The sequence below is a fragment of the Mytilus edulis genome, chromosome 3 (assembly GCF_963676685.1).
Source record: "Mytilus edulis chromosome 3, xbMytEdul2.2, whole genome shotgun sequence".
In the NCBI taxonomy this organism is placed as follows: Eukaryota; Metazoa; Mollusca; class Bivalvia; order Mytilida; family Mytilidae; genus Mytilus; species Mytilus edulis.
This window is the reverse complement of record NC_092346.1, coordinates 85,511,353-85,536,803: the sequence shown is the minus strand read 5'-3', so window position 1 is coordinate 85,536,803 and position 25,451 is coordinate 85,511,353. Positions and strand designations below refer to the sequence as shown.

The window sequence follows — 25,451 nt, the reverse complement described above, 5'->3', positions numbered from 1 at the left end:
GAGAACTGTTTTTTTATAATGTAAATATGATTATACATCGTTAGATAAAACCAAAATGACCCACTGATGACGATTTTTAACATAATAGATGTAGTTAATCTGGAAATATTCCACACGAAGACAACTAACGTTTCAAACCTGCATTTATTCAGAGTCGACAAAAGCCGACCAGTTTTTTGCTCTGTGTACATGATGAAGAAAAGGAAAGCATAGATTTCAAATCTTTTTGAGGTTAATGTTTTTACTCACGTTCAAAACTAAGTATAACTTCACTTTCAGTATATTTTAAAAAGCGCGTGACGACACAATTTTGCACAGAAAACAATTTCAGAAGGTTGAGGCACATGTAACTTTTATTTGTGAATGATTATAATGATACTGACGCGTGGTAGATAGTATGATTAGATGATAGACATGTCGAAAGAGAGAGAAACTGATAAAGAGCTTCAATGACTCAGAAATACTGTGGCGGACTATAGTGGAATGTTGTATGAGATGAGTCTGCAGTGCGACTGATAAAACAGAAAATAGTTTGGAATACAAATTTGAAAAAGGTAAACAGGTAAGCTATTTGTATGCATTTTAATCTTCATCCTAATTAAGCGATATAGTTGATATTAAGACGTTCGTTCTATAAATACTGTCTGCATGATGCGATGCAGCTTAAATTGTTTGTTTTATTATTATTTTTTCTTCAATTCTCTGTTTTCTTTATTTTTTCGCATGGGATCTGAAAACATTTTATAAATTGGTGTTAATTGATTAACATTATTTATTCATCATTTTATATATAACGTATACTTAAGTTTTAAGTAGGTTTCCATTTGTTTATTTGTTGGCTTTGATTTTAATTTTTTTTTTCTTTGTCATGTTTGCCATGTTTGCTGCATTCCATCGTCATTTCTAATCACTCATAATTTACCTTTGAGTTCTTAAGTGCAGTCTTGCAAATAAAATGATTAAGATATACATAACATTTTACTGCACATTTCTGCTTGTAAAACAGTACACAGCAGGGTTCTTGAAAATTTCCGTATATCAAAATAAACATGATTGTCTGTCCATCAATGTTATTTAAACCATCTGTCTGCATACAGCTGACAGGAACCACGTGCCGAAGGGTTATCTATATTTCTATCACAGGTAATTATCAGAATTAGAGTTGGCTTTGATATAGATGTTGTGTAGATAATTATCCAGGTAAATTCGTAATAGTTCTTCTGTTGTAATTACTTGTATGTAATTAAACTCTGCAATGGTATATATCAAACTGGATGTAATACGTATCCTCGAGTACGTATCTTTCAATTATTAAAATACATGCAGCATCTACTAGTTGTGGGGAGATGGGTCCGTTATACTTATTACTATTTTTTTTTCTAGACATTCCTTTTTTACTAATAGCAAATCGATTACTTATTTTCTAGAATTAAAACTAAGGAATTCGCATTAACGGAATAATCTATGCTTGGTCAAGTAAATGTGAGGGTCAACGAACTTAAAAGTCAATACACCATGTATGACAAATATAAAGTCTTTTATTAGAGCAGTTTACCAATTACTACGAGTATGACAGACATAGGAAGAGTGACCAATATACTATTTAATGAGTAACTACATATTGTCGACCATAGTGTGAAATATTCCCAATATAACATTTTTACCCGATAACTCGAATGTAATAAATATGATAGTTGACAGGTTTTAGTGTAAGGTTAGTTTTTTCTTTAATATATCTAATGTTTGAGGAAAGGTATATTATGTCACCCGGAAAACGACTTCTAATTGTCGAAACCACAATTCGTCCTCTTTTCGTCAATTGTGACATCAACAAAGAGACTCATCATCGAATTTGTAATCGACATGAGTTTCACTAATAGAGCAGGATCTGCTTAATAACCCCCCTTCAGGAGCACATGGTATTCACAGGTTTGATGGGTATTTTGATGTGTAATGTATTTTGTTAACTTGCACGTCTTTTCGTCGTCTTTCGGGTTTTTGGCATGCTGTGGTCAGTTGTTCTTGACTTATTAGTTTTGAGTGGCACAAGGTACCGTCCTACTTTTTTTTAAGCATGCAAATAAAAGACTGACGTTGTCAAAACCAACCATTACCTTCATTTCCCCCTTCATACAAGTTTCGGGTAAAATTAATGAAAGCAACCTTCTCCCCTGCGAAAGAGTTAAACTGTCATAGCGGGCGAGACGACAATTAACCAAGGTTATGTATACGGGGGAAAACACGATATTTGAAAGCTAGCAAAAAATAACAACTGAAATGAAAATCTGTCAAAATATACACTCTCCAATGTGACCAAACTAGCGCAAATGATGACATGAAATAGGACCCAAAAGAAGCAAACAAGAAAATACATATCGGAATTCTGAATACGTCATGGATTTTACTTACTAGAGATAGAAATTTCTTAGTGTTTTTATAATTTATCTTCTATTCGTGTTATCTACACACAATAGTGATGTGTGAATTCATCTGGTACACGGAAGGTGCGTTATATAATCGGTTGATGCCTATCACAATTTGCATAATATGTATAAATGATATGTTTCACATCCAAGAAGAAAACAAGGGGTAAGCAAAACCAGCACGCTTACCGTGAAATTTCCCCTCCATTTGTGGCTACGGGACGACCATTTCATGTTCTGAGAGTGGGTGGGTACAGAAGGATTCTAGAAATAAATACATTGATCTGATGCTTAAAACAGGATGAAAATGAATTGTCTTGCACAAAAGTTCAGAGGGGAGTAATTGTGTACAAAAGTGAAAAATATTTTTCGTTTTGCAAAACTCAATAATTAATCTGTCAAGAAATCTTACTGTCTTAGTTTATGTACAATTTGAATTCACGAGAGGGGAAATGAACGAACAAAGATGTACACATAACCTGATGATTTTCACATAGATAAAATGGATTAGATATAAATTACAAATACATGTGAAAATTAAATGGCTAGAAAGTGAAAAACTGAATTGTAGCATAACGGCTCTTAGAAACAAAATTCTTGTAAAAAAAAAATAACACGAAAAAGTAGTTAAATAATGAACCGTTTATTGGTTCTATCAGCTGAATTTACACATTAAATAATTATAAAGCACGTCTGACTTTCATATCTATAAGAAGTGATACCTTATTTAATATAATGATTTATCCTATGCTTAGCATTACTATGTTAGTTTTTGCGTTTGTAACCAGTGCAATTTTTTAAAGATTATTCTGAGAATTTGTGTTAAAACTGCTCCATTAAGTCGTTTTGACTCTGCATGTTAAGAAACAATAGGCTTCATCTTCAACCTCATTGATATTGCAATGTTTACAAACCCTATGATTCTATTTCAATTCTTTGATATTTATATTATAATAATATCTGAGAAAATTGTCAAAAATAACTATTTTCAAAATTTTTGAGAAAAAAATTGTCTATTTCAAATTTTGGTCTTAATTTTTTTGTTCCATTTTTCCTGTTTTCTTCGTGTGATTTTTATTATAAAAAAACAATTTTTGGAGTTCTTTTATAATTCATGTTTATAAAGATCTTCCATCGTTTACATTTTATCTGATAATCTCCTACACATTAATTAAACCTGTATACTAGTACTCAAATATGACAATGATACAATTCAGAGCGTAGGCTTTACATACAGGAAAATCTTTTAAAAATATCAAATGTTATTTTATATATCTATCCCATCATTTACTGATGTACCCTATGCGGTTTTCCTTTTTCGGTATATAAAATCCAATGTAGGTAAACTATCTACCATGTAAGTGTATGATCCTGCATGAAGCAGGCCAGTTGTGCATCTTGACTCAACCCGTCGATCCCCCACTGTTTGCATGACAAATGTAAACTGTTAAGAATCTCTGTGTAAATCCATCAATATGTAATTGATAACGAAGGTCTATGTTCTCTCGGCATTCAACCTATATTGTGTTTACAGCAGATGATGAAAATAAGCCAAAACACTTCATTTGATTATGTAATCCTGTAACATAAAGAAAGAATTTAAAGATAATGGTATCCTTGTTGCAATTGATTACCTCTCAGTACCGTGTGTGCTAGTTACCTCAAAGAGTTATTCTTAGCGAAAGGTTTACATTCCGTGTGCGGCTGTATTTTAGTATAGAAATGTATACAGAACTCGAAATAGTCACACATCTTATAATCTGTTCAGTAATTACTTTCACTTAGTGAGGGTGTCATCTAAGATTTAGTGCAGATGATAATTTGGAACTCCGCAAACCAATTAATTTCTATAGATAGAAAGTAAAATAGTATCTAAAATTATCGAGACAATTTATTGCGTTATTTTTAGTGGATACATCTTTTCTGAGTTTTTACGATAAACAACTATTATGAATAAAATTATTCTTATTTAATGCTCAAAGTGCCATATGCATGGTTTACCGACAACCAAGTAGTTAAAAAAATAAACTTATAAATGGAGAACATTTTTAAATGGTTAAATGTGTTTGTGTCGATAACTGTAGAAAATCCTTACTGATTTAGGATTTACTTTCTTGTTTATCAAAAAGTAATTGACATTTAGCCCTTATAACGCAAACACATTGTATGGTTGCTTGGTATACATAATTGCAAAAGGACATAAACTTACTGATACATTAATGCACAAAAGGGAATCTGTATGATGGATTCAAGTCTGTGTATACAAATGAAAAAGTAGTTACTTTTCGATGTAATGTTATTACAGTCTTCTTTGATAACTATTATATAGTTAACCTATGAGAACTATACCACAGTCAAAATACTATGTTATGCTCCTTTTCAGTATGAAAAATACAAATCTAAACAATTTTAGAAAAAGTCATACTTTACTACAATTTCTCATGACACGTGTCCATTATTTTTTTTTTCGTTGGGTTATTGTCTAATTGACTTGCATCTCTCAATCTCTTCTATTCTCATATTAGTACGTGCATTTTTTCGTTTATAATAATTTCAAACATATATGCTTCAAGTATAGTTAATGTGAAATTTCAAAGAACTTAAATCATTTAAACACATACAATGCACTTCTGCACTTAAAAGCTTTGGGATGGTTCACCGATGATACACGAACAGTTTTAGATAAATAGGTTCTAGGTAAAAAACAGACTTAATGGAATAAACGCCTATCATATTGACAATTTTAGAAAGCATAAGACATATATTTATACTGACTATCCATATGCCGCATACATGTTCGGGATTTTGCACAACAATTACTCGTAGGCCACGACAATATGAACACACCAATGGCACTGCCAAACAGATTATCCATATCACAAATCAAGATTGCACATGCAAATATCGAAAAGATAACTTTAACGTACCATTCATGAGGAACCCAAAACTTTCTAGCGATTACACTTAGACGAAGAAATGAACATCTAGTTAACATCCAGTGTTTATAAATTAATATTTATCAAATGTCATATATTTGCATTTTTTTACAGAATGGTGTTTGGTACATCTATTGCATACAAAGGACAAAGATATAAAAAGTTAAAGGCAGAATGTCTTAGAGCCAGTAAACTTTTTACAGACCCTGAATTCCCTCCACAATCTAGGTCATTGTATTTCAGTAGACATGCTCCAGCAGACATTGTATGGAAAAGACCACAAGTAAGCATGTTCACTATATATATACAAAGGCAATATCTGGTGATGCGTATAAATTGCATTCCAAAAATTCACATAAAATAAAATTGAGAAAAGAAACGGAGAATTGTCAAAGAGACAACAACTAGACACCAAAGATCAGGAAACAGCTCAAGGCACTATAACCCAATATATACTCATATTAAGTTCACTGGTCAATATCTTAAATTCAATAAAAGACACAAGACTATATACACACGGTATAAATACAGTAGGAGATGGCATATGCATTGATTTGAGTTATTACATGTTGATATATCACAAATGACATTTGTAAAAATAAATTCATCAGTTATCATTAAAAATGTATATAGAATGAAATTCAAAACAGTGTGGCTGTGGTCATTGATTGACACATTAAATTCATCCATTGACTGGGCCAATTTAGGTGAACGTTTGTATGTAACGACCACTGCTCACTATGTACTTTTTAAAGACACTTTAACTATGGGGTCACCAAAGGTTCTCAACACCTTAATAAAGTAATTCGAAAAATTAATCAGAAATAATACGATGTTTAGATTTATACCAATTATATAAATCAAAACATAAAGGTTATTCCTGATTAATTTTCGAATTATTTTATAATTAAAGGCGTTAAGAAACCTTTTGTGACCCCACAGTTTAAATGTCTATCGTAGGTACGTCGTGAACAGTGGTCGTTACAGACAAACGTTCACGTAAATTGTCCCAGTCAATGGATGAATTTAATGTGTCAATCAATGGCCACAGCCACACTGTTTTGAATTTCATTCTATTGTGATTTCCTGTAGTTGCGAGCATATTTTGACAGTTGCTTTCCAAATACTCATATGCCTTTTTCCTGTTAAAGTAAGTTATGCTGCCGGTGTCTGAAGTGTTCATATTTCACCTCTATCAACGAACTCGATAGTACTCGATTAAAAGTTTATTATACGACAAAAATATGTCTTATGATTCTTTAGAGACAAAATATCCACTCTTATATGGAGCATTTATTTCACAGTTAAAACAAATACTTAGAGCTGGCGTTATTAATCAAGATTTCATTTATTATTAGTCACTGCTTATGCCCGCGTCACACTGTCCCGATTTTTATAAACGATGGACACCCGAATGCGAAAATTGTAAGTTCGTACGAAGTTGGTCCCGATCTCGTTAAAATACCAAAAAGTGACCGAAGCAAGTACGATGAATAACGAAGTCTATACGATGGTGCCGAAATTATATACGATAGCAAAAGATGGACATACGAAGGTTAACCGAAGGCGGGTATTAAAGCTTCATATCTCAGCCGAAACCTACACGATGGATCACGAAGGCTACACGATGGATTACGAAGGCTACACGATGGATTACGATGATGGCGCGATGGCCATACGATGTCTAAAAGATACGAACAGAATTTCGACAACATATCGTTTCTGTACAAGTCTGCCATGCATGTCGGGAAATCGATCTTTTTGTCTAATTCGTATAAAACTTAGTTTATTATCCCCTCGCCTACTACATGTAAGTTACGTGTAGATAAAATTGTTATGGACACTCTAGAACCAAAATGCTCAAAACTTGGTATGGTGTTACTCGTTAAGAATATCTTATGTGCTATTGACTTTAAAGTTCAAAGGTCAAGGTCACAGTGGCAGTTGTAATACAAGGCAATATCACCCTTGTGGACACTCTAAAACCAATATGCTTCAAAAGATTTTAACCACATTTGGTATATTGTTCCTCCTTGTAATGATCTGACATCTTTTACGTTCAAGGCCAAAGGTCAAGGTCATGCAGATTGACTTGTTTTTTCTCCTTGAAATAGCATAATACACAGGAAATTGGTCGCTCATTTTTTTACCTGCTGGTTCTAAAGACAATATTAAAGGTATTTGCAGTTACTGAATGTTTTGGTTGATTTCTAAAAAAATAGTTTATGTATCAAATATGCATATTCAATTTACCATTTTCTGCATGTGTCATATACAAATATAGTGTCCATTTTTGTCCCCAATATGTTACATACGAGGGGATGCCACGCTCGGCATTGCCTTGTTTGAACTGTAAAATGAGTGCACTAGTCTGAATAATCACCCATAATTATGCCCATGTTTACTGATCTATCTTAAAGGTAAGGTAATGGGTTCGTTGATCTCTTTTATTCAAAAAGAGCTCTTTCCAGGAGAATATCATAATAATATAGACAAAAGGAAGGATGTGGGGAAAGCAACAAATGCGGCAAAATATGACATATAGAAAACAAAATGGAGTAAACATTCGTGTGACAACAACTCAGACGATACATAAAAAATCAGAATAATGAAGAAAAAGTTGGTTTCCCTATATACGTGTACCTGCAGTGTTGGTGTACGAGGCGCGTTTATGATTTTCATTATGTTACTTGATATAAAAAATTGACAAAAAATAATATTTTACTTGTAAAAGTAAATCCTGAGCCTGTAAAAGCTGCTCTTTGCATTTGAATTAATAGAAACAACGCTGTCGCCTTTCTTGTTCTCATAGAATCATATGATATGAGCTCCATGTTTTGTGAACGTCTTTCTTAACTCTCGTATTAGACTGATTCTAGACTGACCAGTGCATATCGCGCATGGCACTTTAAATGTATTTTAGCGCGAAAATTAACTTACATTTAGCTGGATTTATTATCGTCGTAGTTCCATCTTGTCGCCTTCGTACTTTTATTCGATGGCAACACGACGGGATTACGAGGTCTTCACGAAGTCGTGTTGCCATCGTAAGACCTTCGGGTATCTTCGTGATTCATTCGTGTAGACATCGTAATGTCAAAACTGCCCGATGGAAACGATGGAAACACGAATGCAATACGATGTGCAAAGATGCATTCCCGGTGACATTACGATGGTGAGGATTGTGATACGAACTCAATACGAACCCTCAACATCGGACGCACCTTCGGGGATTTTTTAACATGTCAAAAAATTTAGAACCCTTCCCGAAGTTGTCCCCAAAGCCTAAAAAAAGTGGCCGATGGTTCTACGATGGTTAAAGATGGCACTACGAATAGCCCGATCTGAATACGATCAGTCCCGATTTTGAAAATTTCCATTATCGTGTTGCCATCGGCGTAAAAATCGGGACAGTGTGACGCGGGCATAACGAAAATCTTCTGACTGACGTTTTTATAATTGTAAACATTTAGTAATCTTTTATGAAATTGGTAGACGGCATTATGACTGTGTTGACTGTTATACACGTTCGCGGAAACATAGTATTATATTTGTGATAATCATAAACCACCCTTCTTTCCATGCTTTTAGCACTTCCCTGATTGCAATTTATTAACAGACGAGCAACACTATACGGTCACAAAATTGAAACATGTATTCCTTTTCTTCTGTCTTTCTGTACATGTATATTTTCTTCTGGTCATGGTGTTTTCTTTCTGATGTCGACGTGTTGTTTTAATTGACATTGATACCTTTTTACTTCTGTTTTAAAAGCGCTATTATTGTTGGAACAATGTAGGATCAAACCAATTGGACGCCTAATCAAAGTCAGGAGCCATTTAGTTCAGGGATAATCGCTGGTTGAAGCTTAAGACTGTCGACGCCGTAGCTATTTTGTCAGTGGTGAGGCCGTTCGTCGTCGATTTAACTGTTTCAGTTTTGTTTTTGTCGGTATAGTTATAGGCAATCAAGCAATATATCCTCATTTCTAGGTTTTCTAAAGAAATTCAAAAAGCATATCAGAATAAGATGTTAATACAAGGTTTGGAGAGATGACAATCTTAGATAAAACTTTATAAAATATGACATTTTCAATAAATTCAATTCATTTATTCTTTGTCTTACCGACTATCTATTGTTCTATTCCTTGGATATGTTTTTTTTTTATTTTATTTTTCATATATCAGGTATCTTATCATCATATGTATTTCAATGTTCCATTGCTGCATGAAAAATTTCAAGTCAAATTTATGATCTATTTTAACCTAAACACAGTTAACAGAACAAGGAATCATTGAAAATTTAACTAAAATGAAACATAAATTTTTATGAACGCTGTCTGTCACAATTATAACATAGTCTGATCTCATACAAGATACCAGTATCGCTACAGGTCTAGACATTCGCTGGCAAATCGACAAAGAACAAAATACATTCATCATTTGACGGATAATTTTAGCAGTTAAACAGATAGTAATGATCCGATGTCAATTTAAACGATTATTACTAAGTTTTCGATCATTGGTTGTGTAGTATATGATGTACATGTTACTGTACACATTATAATGTAGAGCGTTTCTAGGATCCACCTTTACAAATTGGAATTGCTATGTTTACTAGTAGAAATAAGAATATTTGGATTTGTACTAGAAAGGTTCTGAATAGTACTATATTGGTTATTATAAAGACATAATTGGAGTAATTGATTGTATTGTTTTGATTTACTTTTTGATGAAGTTGACTTATAATCAAAACTTGGACTTGATCGGAAACTAATGATAAACAAGAGTTCACAAAGATGAATGAACTGTTTCTTTAAAGAGGCCTTAATAAAATTTACGACTAAATATACGATTTTTCATTCCCTATTGTTAATTTTCCTTTTTTAGACTCATCATAGATACCAGGAATAAACATGTGTATACAAGCCACGCATTCCGTCTACAATTATAAGACTCGTCTGTGAAGCTCGAATAAAAAAAAGTTTCGGAAGTTAAAAAAGACAAATAATGTACTAAGTTGAAAAACATTGTGGACACAAAGTTTCAAAAGGTTTTCTCAGATTAGGTATATTCATAGGATTGAAAATTGTTGCATTTCAAAAAATAAAAAGTTTTGTATACAGCTAAATTAGTTTTTCTAATTTTCATTGTTTTGGTTTTGTTGTGTCTTTCTTGGACATAAGAAACAGTCAGTATAGCAGTGATTCCGCTAGATTTAATAAAAAGTAAAGTAAAAAAACTCAAGGAAAATTCAATACGGAAAAAATCAAAAGCTCATACACATCAAACGAATGGAAAACAACTGGCATATACCTGACTTGGTATTGTCATTTCCTTATGCAGAACATGGTGGATAAAACATGATTTTATAGCTATGTTTTTTTTCTCGTGATAATTGTGTATGTAATGATCTTATCAAAACAATTATGATATATTTCTTTATAGTTTTGTATTGTGATTTGCAAATACAATGGCTTTTAAAGAACCGCTTGCCTTTGAATTTAATAAATAAAGGCAATAGTAGTATATCGCTGTTGAATATTCATCACTCGATTTAACAGAAACAAATACTTGTCACAAACGAAAACCGATTGCAACACATCAATTCTTAGAGGTAATCAATAAAACAACTAAAACATGAAACTGCTACAAAAACAAACGCCAAAATACATAGAAACGGACTATTTGATAACAACTGCAATATTCCTTAGGTAGCACTCCACAGTTAGAAAATAAAATTAAAAATGAGCCACAAAATGTTTTATCATCTCCTATTCCTGGATTTCTATTACATTAACCTAACTGTTTGTGTTGTACATGTGCATATGTATGTAATCAGTATATTTCATAGATTTGATTTTCAAAAGTTGAAAGAGTGAAAATTAATTCCTATTATGTGTATCCATGGCAACATTCTGCATTTATTTACCATAAAATATTGCAAAAAGGGGGGTGGACATGTCACATATCCCCCAAAATTTTTGATCAAACTAGAATTTCAATGCCTTTGAGTGATACCTTTTTAGAAACTGTTTTCATAAATCTTCTTAACGATCAAATAAAAAATGGGTGTCTTTCGCCTCATTTTTTCGTAAAATCCAATCACAAAGTTCGTGCGATAAAAAGTTGGAAAAAAACATTGCAATAAATGCCGGACCAATGTATGGTAGGGACATGCAAATACGGACTGTCATACAGAAAACAGCCTATATTACATACATTACATAATCATGATGTTCATATAAACCCAATACAAAGGCTATTTTAATACTCAGCTATCCAAAAATGAATTTTATTGCACACTAGCTCTCATATTTGAAAAATTCACAGGGGCCAAAATGCGAAACTACACACCTAACTGTGGAGTGCTACCTTACATGGACTAGGACATTTTGAGAAACAAATGGTGGGTTGGACCTGTTTTATGGCTAGCCAAATATTCAGCTTATATGGCAATGATATAAATACCGCTAAAATGACAACATTACGTGATAGTAATACAGTACAAATAAATGCAAAACCACTCATGACAAGGAAACAAACTATAGCAACGACACAACCCGTAGGAACATAACAACGCTTAAAAACACAAATAAGAGCTTTGGAAACTATACCCAATATGGTTACTTTCTTGATGTCATCATTTTGGAAAATTGATTTGACATTTGCTTTGATTTTTTTTACATGCAGGATATATCACAAAGTCCTGAATTCTTCACTGAAGGAGCCAGTGCAGATGACTTTACACAAGGAAGTATTGGAAATTGTTGGTTTGTTGCAGCTTGTGCTTGTATTGCAGAAGACCACAAACTCCTAAAGAAGGTAACATAAAGAAAAAAGAAACGAAACAGGACGAGAAATGTACTAATTGATTAATACTCCAGTCACATAAGGCCAAGATCGCACTACGATCTCTAAAAAAATGCAAATTTTGACGATCGTAGTGCGATAATGTACCGGTCGTATTGAGGCCTTCATGATCGTGATGATCGTGGCCAACTTTCGAATATGTTCAAAAGAATCGTGTTGCAGTCGTGGCGAAATCATGTCGTACTAGTAGAAGCGTAGCGAGAGTGCAGTAAAGTCGTGGTAAGTTCGCAAATGTCGCTGTACCATCGTAGCGAGAGCGTAGCGGAAGCGCGATTCTAGTCAATAACCCAATAACGCTTCTACTACGACTTTATCAATTTTATTCTATGCAGTTCAAGACCATAGTACAATTTTGTCACGCTCATACCGTTCTCATTACACTCGTTTTACGACACGACTTCGTTCATCTTATGACCATACCGAGTTCTGGCCATGCCCATTGTAATTGTCACATACAATGAATAAAAGCTCTCCAGGTTTTGTTTGTCTGCATAAAATTTGATTCTCATGTCTCTAATTTTCAACAGCGCAACTAGGATTGACACATTTGTATCATTCCCACTATTATTCAATAAAATATCGTCATTTGAACTTGATGGATCAGCAATACGTTATGATTCAGGTTAGAGTGGTTGATCCGACATCTCTACTCAATCAGAATTCGTATCAGAGGCCCTTCTTACTCTACCTCTACCCCATGTCCACGAGTTCTGGAAGATGTTGGTGGCATGCCCGTTTTGTTTTCGAGAATTCCACGTATTAATGACAATTAGGCAGTATTTATATGAAACATGATGATTACGTTAAATGAGAGCGTACGTAGAGCGTTATTTTAAAAAGGTTGTTTTGATGTACATGTTTAAAGATGCACGCCATTTTGAAATATTAAAATCTATCTCTGTTCAGCGAATATGCCGCTTTATTGGAATAACAATACATTATATGTTATGGCTATTCTTGTTAGGTTTCCTTTGGCCATATAGCTTCTACATTTCTACGTATTTATACATCCCTCGCTTTCAAATGTTTGGTTTTTTGTGTTTTTGATGAAGGTTATACCAGGAATTTCACCGGAAGCACCAACATCTATAAAGGTTTTTTCTATTAACTTTAAGGTTGTTCCTGATATACACCAGCAAGGATGGACAAAGGAACATCAGTATTGTGGGATATTTCATTTTAAGTTCTGGCAATGTGGTCAGTGGATAGATGTTGTAGTGGATGATTATTTACCTACAAGATATGGTCAGCTCATCTACCTTCATTCTAAAACAAGAAATGAATTCTGGTCAGCATTATTGGAAAAAGCTTATGCAAAGTAAGTCAATTGTATTATAGGGTTAGAAAAAACTTCCGTGAAATTATTTTAAAAAAAGAGATATTATTGCGAATGGGTAGAACAAATAATTGTTTTAAATAGCATACTATTATTTTAATACAAAGCAATTATAAAATTATGATTAATAAAGAAGTTCTAATTAAGTAATGGAGACATTTATTAGAGGTGAGAAATTGTTAAGTAAATTCTTACCCATTCCTCAATATGTTATTGAGCAAAAAAGAGAAAAAAAAAACAGTTGCATTGAAGTAACTATCTTAAATCTAAAACAATCAATAAATAATATGTTATTCATTGTAAATCAAATGGGTAATTATTCTGTTGGTACTTTTTGCGATGATTAATGAAAATAAGGTTCTCTGTGTGCTCAGTCATTATATCACATTTTCCCTACCTCCGTCAAATGTAAAATAACAAAAATACCGTCCCTTAGCAAATGACAAAATCCAAAGCTGAAACACGTCAAACGAAAGATATGGTTTACCATTGTAATTTCTGTTTATTATGTTGACAAGTAAACTTCCATTTTAAAACAACTTTGTATTCTATTAATGAATTATGCTGTCTCAGAATTAACTTTTGAACCAAAAAATATGATAAGGGAAATTTCACTTCCAAATTGTGACAAGCCTTCTGTATGAATAGTAAAGAGTGAAATAAAAGTTAATTTTTGAATTCACTTTGGGATTTGTCAAATATTTCGCCTCGAGCTTCCCTGAAAAGATGATTTTTGTCGAAATACACATCAGGTGTAGAACAATGGTATAAAAGTACAATAAAAGTATTATTGAATAAATCAGGTGCTATTTTGGGGGGAATTTAGAGGTTAAACTACGTACCATGGCGTCGTCAGTTTAATTTCGACTTATGGGTCTGAATGTCCCTTTGGAAGCGTTCGTTTTTGTTTTTAAATGATTGTATTAAAAGATATGATTGTGCACTTTAAGTAAAATAATTAAAACATTACATGCTGTTTGTGATAACATATGTATTTAAATTAACAGTAATATTTTTCTCATCTTTCTGTAGACTTTTTGGAGACTATGAATCTCTAACAGCGGGTAAAGCGAAAGATGGAATGGTAGACATGACAGGGGGTGTTGGTGAATCTATAGAACTAGAGGATTATAGAACCGAGGAATTGAAAAAGAAACTATTCAAAATATTACGCTCCTCCTATGAAGACAGATCATTGATGAGTGCTTCAATAAGGGTATGTTTTATGTGGTCAATTCTACAGTTGGTATCATTTCTAAACTCTGTTTAAATCTGCCAAGAACTGTGAGGAGAACTGATCTGAAATAGTCTTCAGAATAGTTCTCCTGACAAAATAAGAACCGTTTCTAACAGATTATGGACTACCTCAGAACAGTTTTGAACTGTTCTAAACATTCATCAAGTATACCAGCGACTATGGGCAATTGCCATACAAGGTTGGGGTTTAGCTAGTTAGCTAGCTATAAAATCAGGTTTAACCCGCCATTCTATTTCGAAAAATGTCTGTACCGAGTCAAGAATATGGCAGTTGTTTTGCACTTATTCCCGATGATTTATGATTTATGACTTGATTTTGTTAATTTTATTGAATTCTCCTTTTTGAATTTGTCATGAAGTTCGTTTTTTTTGTAATGTCCCGTTATATGTAATTCATTAGCAGGGGTATCATCCTTTCACAAAAACTGCTGCGACTGAGAGAAAGCACAGGTGAGTTCGAAGTTTAAAGGTTACCATCACGAAATTGTTGACCGATACGATATATCTATGCATCAAATCATTGGCGATATGTGTTCGCAATCTAAAATCTTGAGATACCAGAACAATTGTCTAATCTGTAATTTTACATATTGTGTCATATTCCCGATTATGACATTTTGACTGTGTGTTTTTTCGTATGGCTGATGATGCATGTAAGCATAGCAATGAGACGTTCACCCTGTCGGCGAACACGGTCTCGCTCCTCTGGCAGTTAATACGATTTCCTCTGTTTTTTTTTCAACATTGATTTGTCTTCTTTATCGATTATGAGATTTTAACATTGATAAATGACTGTTGACCATATATACATCTCAAAATATTGCATGTGATGTCATGAACTGCAAGTTCATACACTGTTTCACCTTTTAAATTGTTGATAGATGTGTCTTGTGTTTCACAGTAAAATTCACGAGAATAATTGTACCTGAATATTCATATTTAGGCATGTGGTAATGAAATGGAAGCTGAAATGTCTTGTGGATTAGTGAAAGGACATGCATACAGCGTAAACGCCGTGAAGAAAATACGACTTGGAAAGAGCCTAATATCTGTGTTTAACAGAGAAAAGATAAGGATGATCCGATGTCGTAACCCATGGGGTGGCACAGAATGGAAAGGTGCATGGAGTGACGGGTAGGACTACTATTGTATTACTGTTCAGTGTATATGAAAACATTTTAATCAGGGTCCTTTCGATCATAAATATTTTAATAAATCAATGTAGTGCAATTTTATTTTTAGATTTTCTCTTACTTTTTTTTTTATATTAATACAATTTTTGTTATGAATTTTTTGTGTAACCTTATTGCTTTTAAGTAAGTATAAGTTTAAACATTATCATGTATAGGGGATCGGGAAACAAGTTATTACAACTTATATTAATCCCTTTTCACTTTGCGGGATTCATATGTACCAACAAAATGATTTGCAAACCCAATAGAAATTTCACTCAGTAGGTGAGTTGTTCACTTACAAAATAAAAGAGGTTAATATTCAAAAAACATAGAATATCTCGTGTATATAATGTAAAGATGTGTAGTATGATTGGCAATGAAACAACTATTCACAAAATGACGTAAATGTTGACAACTACATGTTACCGTACGGCTTTCAACAACACCGTATAGCCTGCTACGGGTTTGCCTCTTTTTATCTAGCTCTTAATAATTTTTTGCAAACTTATAAATCTTATACTTGAGTCTTTCAACTTTAACTTAACTTGTCTGTTTTTTTAATTCTTAATTTTGTATGCTGTTTTCGAAAGAGAAAAAATGGTACATTATTTTGTCGTATTTAAACAAATGTATTATGTTGACTGGTAGGAGATCTAAATTTATTCGCACACATTGCTATTTTTAGTTCACCAGAATGGAAAAAGGTTAGCGAGAGTGAAAAGAAAGCTTTAGGACTTACCTTTGATGACAATGGAGAATTCTGGTAAGTCTTAGAATACATTTATTTCAAACAAATGTATTAGTGTGTATTTGGTAAATATCAGAATTCATTTATTTAAACAAATGTTTTAGTGTGTATTTGGTAAATATAAGAATTCATTTGTTTAAACAAATGTTTTAGTTTGTATTTGGTAAATATAAGAATTCATTTATTTAAACAAATGTTTTAGTGTGTATTGTAGCAATTAATTTGAGTCTCAGTCGATAAGCTCTTTATACATCCTTGACTTTCAAATATTAGATTTAGTTTTTTTTATGAAAATCAAGATAAGTGCTTGAACCAGGAACTTTCTATTCTAATTTTTATGCTTGATCCCAGTGTATTGCACAAATAATGTTTCTTCCTACAACATTTTGTTTTAAATTACGTCATCAATTCTTTTTCCTTTTATCAAATAAATTATAATTTTTTTTTAATCAAGTGGTTGATTCTTGACTTATTTTATTAAGAACCTATTATGTATTGTCAAGTGTTACGTCAAGCTTAGAAATGCATTTTTTTTTTAAACCTATAAACCGAGAGTTTAAACCCAGCGAATGCGAGGTGTGAAAAAGTGATATACATAATTCGAACACATTCTAAGTAATCATGATATAATATATACAAAAGAATGGTGTAAAATGTTAGGGAAAGGTTGTTCGTGTTTCGAATCTGACGTATAAGCCAGTTTGGTTTTATGAAATAAAAAATAATTCTGGAAAAACAAACGTTTTATTATTTCAAAACAAGATAATGTTGAATTTTTGAAGAAACCACCCACACAAATATGTCAATGTAGATCTCGAGGAACGTTCAAAAGGGTATTCACACAAAAAATACGGAAGTCCAAAGTATATTCAAATTGGAGAAATCCATAAAACAAACATTATACTTTATCAACCAACTTTATGAAAATAGAGCAGACGTCGCACTTGTGCTTGAATTTGTTAAAGCTAGCTCTCAAGATCTATTAAATAATCTGCAATAGAAAATGACAAAATGAAAATGCTTATTTGATTCTGTTCGTTACGTTCGGGAAATACGACATTAGGAATACATCCGCCATCATCTGTAAAATGAATATTCACTAACGTTTAACCAACTCATGATGGCTACCATAAAAATGATGATTTCAACTTTACCACTTGAAACTCTTGTTTTGATTACTTCCTTGTGAGCAGCAATATTCTATCAAAGAAATCATGATAGGAAAAACAAACCCTTAAATATCGTATCAACTAGGAGATATTTTCTCTGTATGCAAGCGCTACTGGAATGTTGCTACATAGAAATGGATAGTTCACATTTGGGAAGCTGATATCATTCCTTTTGTCGTAAAGATTTGTTTTCAACTGTCTCTCAATTTCTAGATGAAGTCAAGATATAAGGCAGACTTAACTGTATCTGTTGTATCCTTTTATCCAAGTTCGATGGAAATGATGCGTTCAACATAGTCACTAATTTTGAATTATTTAATTAGAGAACATCATCTATATAGCTTAATATATAGTTAACGGATACTGGTAAAAATTACGTCTGGTCTTTCTTTCTTTAAAATTCCTATTTGAAGTCAGCCTCATATGACGTGAGAAACAATTCGGCTAGAAAAGGGGTACCGTTGTTTTCAATGGGAATGACGATTGTTTGTTAAATACACGTCCTCCAAATTTAACGTAACACAAATCAAGCATTTTGATAAAGTCAGTTTCAGAGAATTTCTTGTTGTTAACTAACCTTTGATCAATAGTTATATATTTTATTGCAGGATGTCATTTGAAGATTTCTGTCGATATTTCACAAGTATGGACATTTGCCATTTAATAAATACCTCTATATTTTCCTTGAAAAAGACTTGGAGGGAGGGAAAGGCATTAAGCGAATGGCGAAAACTAGACAGGTGTGGGGGCTGTTCCAATAATAGCACATTCCTAAACAATCCACAGGTAAATCAACGAATGAAAATGAAGAGAAAAGCAAATGTCTTGATTGCATGTCTAAATCAGAAAGAAAAAAAATGATTAAAAAACTGTTTATATGCTTTTGGTTTTATTGTTAGAGAACATATGGGACACAAATAATGTAATATCTGTTCACCTGCAAAGAAAATGATATCAAATTCCTACTAGATATAAAACGATTAGTACTTGGCATATAAGAGAGGGACGAAAGATACCAGAGGGACAGTCAAACTCATAAATCGAAAATAACTGACAACGCCATGGCTATGAAAAAGACAAACAGACAAACAATAGTACACATGACACAACATAGAAAACTAAAGAATAAACAACACGAACCCCACCAAAAACTAGGGGTGATCTAAGGCAGATAAAATACACGCTTATATAATTCATAGTTTAGTATCAGATTGTAGTCTGATTTGATACCAACAACAGCTAGATTAAACGTAAAAGTTCGTTTTTGTGTCAAAGTACTAACACACAAACTCTTATTGCTTTTAATAAGTTCTGCTTGGATTTTGAAAAGCACAACACACAGTCTAGTTTATATTTTGTTTGCTTCGTTTTGTCTTGCATGCACATTACTGTATTTTTTATTTGTGAACGTTATTTTCAGCAGTTTTTGTTTGACAATAACCACTGTTCGTCAAATCTTTGGGTGAGTTACAGCTTGATATGAGTTCCTGGGATAATTTAAGCAACTGTGATTTTCATTTTGTTTTCCCTTGAACAGATGGGTTAGTAAATAAACTCATCATAGATACCAGTAACTTTCTGACGTTTCGATTCTCTTTTGCTGATAACTTCATTAAGCCTAGCGCTAACTGACTAGCATATTAAACAATAATGTCTTTGAGAAAATACCTTAGTGCTTATATTGTAGTCAGAACTTCAAATTAAATGCATGACTAAGTCAGGAATCTGATGTACAGTAGTTGTCGATTGTTCATGTAGTTTATACATGTTTCTCGTTTCTCGTTTCTTTATATAGATTAGACCGTTGGTTTTTCCGTTTGAATGGTTTTACACTTGTAATTTTGGGGCCCTTTATAGCTTGTTGTTCGGTGTTAGCCTAGGCTCCGTGTTGAAGGCCGTATAATGGTTTGCTTTTGTAGATTATTATTTGGATTGAGAGTTGTCCCATTGGCACTCATATCCTAGATCTATGTATTTGACTGACTGATTTTTCTTCTCCTTTTTAACGTTGTAACGTCATTGCAACACGATTGATCCTTTTTCTAACCAATATAATGTGCAAGGTCTTTATAATACACTTGGCTCTGTATACTTTTGTTACAGTATATATTTGATGTGAAGCAACCTAACGATGAAATAATGGTTTCCTTGGAGCAGTGGGATAAACGAATAGACATGGATAAAGGAAAGGCCAATGATACCATCGGATTCACTATAATGAAGGTATACTTTGCGAGCTTTATCTTGTTTCCCTGCTTTTTCCGTTATTCTTATATTACTGCTTCATTAATTCTTACTTGTCGTTTCAAAAGCCTTTTGACTGTACTATTAAAGTCATAAAATCGATTGATTAAGTCTAATGCTTGATTTTGTTAATTTGTTTTCTTCCCTCTTTTTGAAGTTATCTTGGAGTGATATGTTTGTTAATGCTAGTTAAACTTATAAACATTCATAACATTTCCATAATTTCCATGATTAACTCCGGTTTAAACTGAAATTAGAATTGAATTTAAAGGAATGGCTGTCTATTCGTAATAACATCAAAAATATTGTGCACACTTTATAATAAACTGATGTGCACCACATTTTTTATTTTATTTTCTTCATAGACAGAAAAAATATAACAGTCATTCCTTAACAAAATATTGGTTCTCACTGTAGAAAGTGAAATATTTCTTTTAAAAATTGTCATGTAATAAGAATGGGGTGCTTTATTGTTTATGCATTGGAAAAATAGTTTATTTAATGATATTTTCAAACATATTTTTTTTTACTACACATGGAAAAGTACTATCGTATTTTCAGGAAGAAAACTTAATGGTTGAGAAATTGATAAGTGAACATCTGAATAATGATTGATGTCCGGATTATAAAATATAACGTTTGGTTTTGTTTTGATCGGGTTTTTTCTCGGTTGTCCATTCTATTATGAATGAAAAACAAGTATGCGTTTGTTGTTGTTCAAATTATTGAACAATAAATTGTTAGCCTCATTCTAATCCCTTTTGAATTAAAACGCCCAAGCCACTACGTCAGTGGTATCGTTTCACAACTTTGCCTGAGAGAGTTGAAACCTTAGTTTCTTAATAATTTCAAAATTTTTATAAACGGACAATTATAGTAAAGTTTGTTAAATCAATAACTGTTTTGAAAACAATCCCTATTTAATTTGAACAACCTCTCTTTATCAGCTGTGTTCTTATTTCAAATGATATGGTTTAACATTTTCCGTTTATAACACGTTTGGACACATTTAAGTTTTCCAAACAAAATCTCAAAACATTGGTACTTAGATTGGAACAATTTTGTAAACATATTTATAATAATTTCTATTTATTTCAGACGGACATAAATAGAAAATTCCGGATGCACGACCGACTCACCAAGGAACATTCTGGTCCATTCTCAAATGGTAGAAGTGTATTTGCTAGGGTACCATTGACACAAGGAAGATACTGTGCTATTCCTTCAACTTTTGATCCTGGCAAATTAGGAAAATTTGTTTTTAGAATGTATAGTACATTAGACATGGATTTACGGTATGTAATTTTAATGCACAGACTTTGTTTCCAGTATATATAACTGACTAGTGGATAAATTGTGTTTAGATTAGAAAAATGAACTATGAACCACAAACCCAATAGCGTGATAGTTTTATCCTAGTTTTGTCCACCTTTGAGAACTAAATTATAACTCTCTGTACATAAAATCATATTAGTTTTCTTAACTGTAGGCTTATATATATTATTTGTAGGTAAAAAAATCTACAATTTCAGGAGCTTTAAGTATTTCTTGTAAATAATTAAACGCTCATATTACTTCTTTGACAAGTGTTAGATAATACACTGAAGATGATATTTCAGTATTGTCTAATACTTACAGTAGATTTAAAATATTCACTTTTACAGAGAACTTGTTTTCGATAAACCTAAGCATCCCGAATGCTGTGGCTTTCAAGGATTTGCAAAACCTCATATTGGAGCTATGCAGATATCGATTGTACGAGGAACAAGCTTACCACCCCAGGATAAAGATGGAGGTATTTTGTGATATTAACATTAATAATCAATAACAGTAAAAATATTATGTTAGTTTGCCTGAACTAGGTTTATTCAAGTCAAAATTACTGATAAATGATGTATTCTCTTTCTTGCACATTGTTGTCAATGTAATAGAAATCTATGGGACTGACATACAAATGGGTGGTCAGGCTAACAAGGTTTAATCGTCCCCTTTCTACATAAGGAAATGCTTGCACCTAGTAAGAACTATATAGATTTGTTTCCATTCGTTAAATATGTTTGAGCTTTTGATTTTGCCATTTTATAAAGGATTTTTGTAATTTTACTTTTTACCCGATTTATACTTTTTCCGACCGGTTGATTTGTTTTGTAAATCTTATCAATATGTGGGGTTCTTTGATTTCTGTTTTTGTCATAATTCAATTATGTCAAATATTCTCGCTTTCCTATTGCAATATCAAGCATGAAAAAAGCACCAAACCTGATAAGGTCAAAAGCAAACTAAAAGAACATCTCGTCTTGCAGATCAGTTAAAAAAATTGACTTCATATCGTCTGCTCTAGAATAATAAAATTTCTATCTTAAAATTTATACACTATAAGTTACATATAGTGTGTTAGTGACCTAATACGATATAAATGGGGTCAGTAAATTCCATATGGGATGAGAGCGAAGTTATGTAACGAATTTATTTTATCGACTATCTTAACATGTGGTATTTAGACTATTGGCTTATCAAAGTGACAAGTCTGAAATACCGTTAGTATTAGGAACCTACTTCCATTGGTCTATACAAAAACAAAAGCCAACAATAACTGTTTGTTAGGTTTTAATGTGTTTTATGAATTTATTTTCATATTTTATTTCGTTCATCACTCAGGTTCATTATCAATTTCATCGTCTGTTGAAACCTTTAAGAGTTTCCCTCAAAACCGGGTTGTTTATATAAAGGGACATCACACCCGTACTAACCATGCGGTTGCTTTTAACCATTCATATTCCTATAATGTATAGGAGGTAAGATAAATATATATATACAGTGCTAGAATATCTATTCCTGTTGAAACAATTATACTATACCAGTTATTCTGCTCGCAACACGTACTATACTGTTTCTTCCAGTGGAAATAATATTCCAGGATATTCATTCCATTTGGAACTAATATTATAAAACAACAATTCTATTCCATGACACATATGCATATACCAATATTTTTATCAGTCAGGATAATTGTCATATTTTTGTGTAAATTTTATATATATATTCCTTAAATATTTGTCTTTATCTTATTTTCTTTATTCCCAACAATTAGCTGTTGATGGGTATTGCATAATTTATTGTGAGAAGAAACAATTAACAACAAAAGTTGTCAGAGATACAGTGAATCCGGAATGGAATGAAAGAGTCACATTTTACTTGAAGAAACCAGACGAAGACATAGTAATAGAGGTGTGATATATTCATATGCCAATGATTTTATGTTAAAAAAATTAAGTGCAAAAGTTCTTTTTTCATTCATCGACAATGTTGAAGTGATACCAAATTTATTTTTCACCATATTCAACTTAAATTCCCGACACTGTGCTGGTTTTATCCTGATTTGCTGTTTACGTTTTTGTTATATTACTCTTTATGTCTGTTATCAATCATCATCCTTTTTTGTCATTTTTATAGTGTTTATCGTATGCAGGAATGGTCGTCAAATAAATTATGAATGGTATTTGACATTTGGTTTCATTTAAAAAAAAAATTGACGGCATTCTACGTAACATTAACTTCGTTCATAATCTGTTACCTCAAGGTTATCTATTTATATTTTTTTTAAGAATAAAATCTGTTTAGGTTAGGGAATTAATAAATCCAAGCTCCAGTGCTAGTTGTTCTTTTCCTCCTTATTTAGCAAAATCCGAAATGGATCTTGTGTTATTGGTTTACTTAAGCATTTCTATTATTGATATTGTATTATATTTAGTTATGTTTCGTACAACACAAAATAATAACATTAAGCATGATATATAAATGCAAAATAGGCCCTTATTCACATCTAATTCATTTTTCTGTTAGGTGTGGAACAGCAACATGATAAAAGACGAGTTTGTTGGACAGTATACCATACCTATGAGTGATCGAAGGTCGTATAAAGGTGGAAATGTTATCAGCCGTTTTGAACTTTATGGTAAAGGAAAAGAATCGACGGAACTAAAGCAAGGATTCATATGGCTTAAACTTTTCTATACTGAAAAGATGGACGAAGTGTGAAGCGCACAATATATGATGTCTTGCTCATGCTACATGGCAAAGTATAATATCAGGCTTCATGTCGTAACATGTATATGTATTCACAGAGCGTTTTATTGTCAGTCAGGGTGTTTGAGTGCATGGCTAGAATGTGTAATTGTTGATTTATGATTATTTTATCAAGGGTTAAAAATAGAGAAAAATGCAGATGACACATTGAAAGATTTCTCCCATTCATTTATTTTGTTGTCTTTAATTTATTCACGAGTCTTTTTCTTGTATGTGATTGAGCTCTTAGTTTTTAGTTTGTACATTTTAAAAGGTTATTTGTAAACAAAGCAAAAGCTTGTAGATTTTGTACCTTAATTAAGCCTATTATGTATTTATATCTATATTAGTTGTATTTATAACTCTATGATACTTTCAATGTTTGTCTTGGGATTGATTTGTACATACGGAAATATAACATGAATACATTTAATGAGTTTTAAAGTATGAAAGTTACTTTTTAAAGTAAAGAATACGTTGGAATTGGAAGAAAACGTTGAAAAGGTAATGTGTGAGATAGTTTGACAATTATGATAATGTAACAGCAAATCAATGTCAATTTTAATACCATTGCAAAACTAAAAACTAAGGACAATAAAGATATGCTCAATGTTATGTTGTTTATCATTTCTTTTCTTGTCAGTTAAATATCTCCAAAAACCAGGATAGAGTAGTGTATGTTTCAATGTCAAAAGTCTTCTTATTCAGCGCGTTATTGTGTCAATTGAAAATCACCAAATTGGAGTGCTTTGATAAAACAAATATTCCAAAAAAGTTATAATAGATTAGCCCATCTTTTCTGCATATCTCGCCAGATCCGATCATTTGTGATCATATGGGTACAGATATTTTCCCTTTATTTCTCGTATTTTTGTTATTCATTGAAGTCTTCTCTTTATCATTCACGCATCGTCATGTCATTTTGGCCTAATGCATATGATTTACGTATATCGTTGTTTAGTTAACTTAAGTTAAATGAAAATTGTCACAACGATTTGCAAGTATAATGAAATAAGAGTCATTGAAATTTTTCAAAACATGGATTTGACACAGAAGTGAATAGCAAACAATTACCAAATACAATAAAAAAAAACATGAGAGTGTCTATCAAAACAAAACAGAATGAAGCTCCGATACACAACAACAAATATGATACTAAAAAAAAGATCTTTTAGAGAATATACAATCTAACTCTCTAACACTTTGCAATAGTATTAAAACATTTG

The 25,451-nt window shown here is 32.3% G+C and overlaps 1 protein-coding gene across 2 annotated transcripts; it reads left to right on the top strand.

Annotated features, from left to right (window-relative positions):
* Positions 1-39: 39 nt before the first annotated feature.
* On the top strand, positions 40-24,840 carry LOC139517665 (calpain-5-like). 2 transcript variants are annotated; one of them, XM_071308946.1, is made up of 13 exons: positions 40-554; positions 5,474-5,642; positions 12,052-12,183; positions 13,347-13,549; positions 14,600-14,783; positions 15,768-15,958; positions 16,685-16,762; positions 18,525-18,702; positions 20,020-20,139; positions 21,259-21,455; positions 21,825-21,955; positions 23,252-23,388; positions 24,004-24,840. In XM_071308946.1, the coding sequence occupies exons 2-13, from the start codon at positions 5,475-5,477 to the stop codon at positions 24,196-24,198; spliced, it is 1,914 nt and encodes a 637-aa protein (XP_071165047.1). In that variant the 5' UTR covers positions 40-554; position 5,474; the 3' UTR covers positions 24,199-24,840. The 2 variants fall into 2 exon arrangements, with proteins under 2 accessions (XP_071165047.1, XP_071165046.1); XM_071308945.1 differs by having other exon boundaries at positions 112-562.
* The last annotated feature ends 611 nt before the right edge of the window (positions 24,841-25,451 follow it).

Bases quoted from the DNA above. Each gene is read 5' to 3' on its own strand.
- LOC139517665 (XM_071308946.1), top strand. From the start codon at position 5,475: ATGGTGTTTGGTACATCTATTGCATACAAAGGACAAAGATATAAAAAG. The intron at 12,184-13,346 runs GTAACATAAAGA...ATTAACTTTAAG, and splicing joins ACCACAAACTCCTAAAGAAG to GTTGTTCCTGATATACACCA. The intron at 16,763-18,524 runs GTAAGTCTTAGA...ATTTTATTGCAG, and splicing joins GATGACAATGGAGAATTCTG to GATGTCATTTGAAGATTTCT.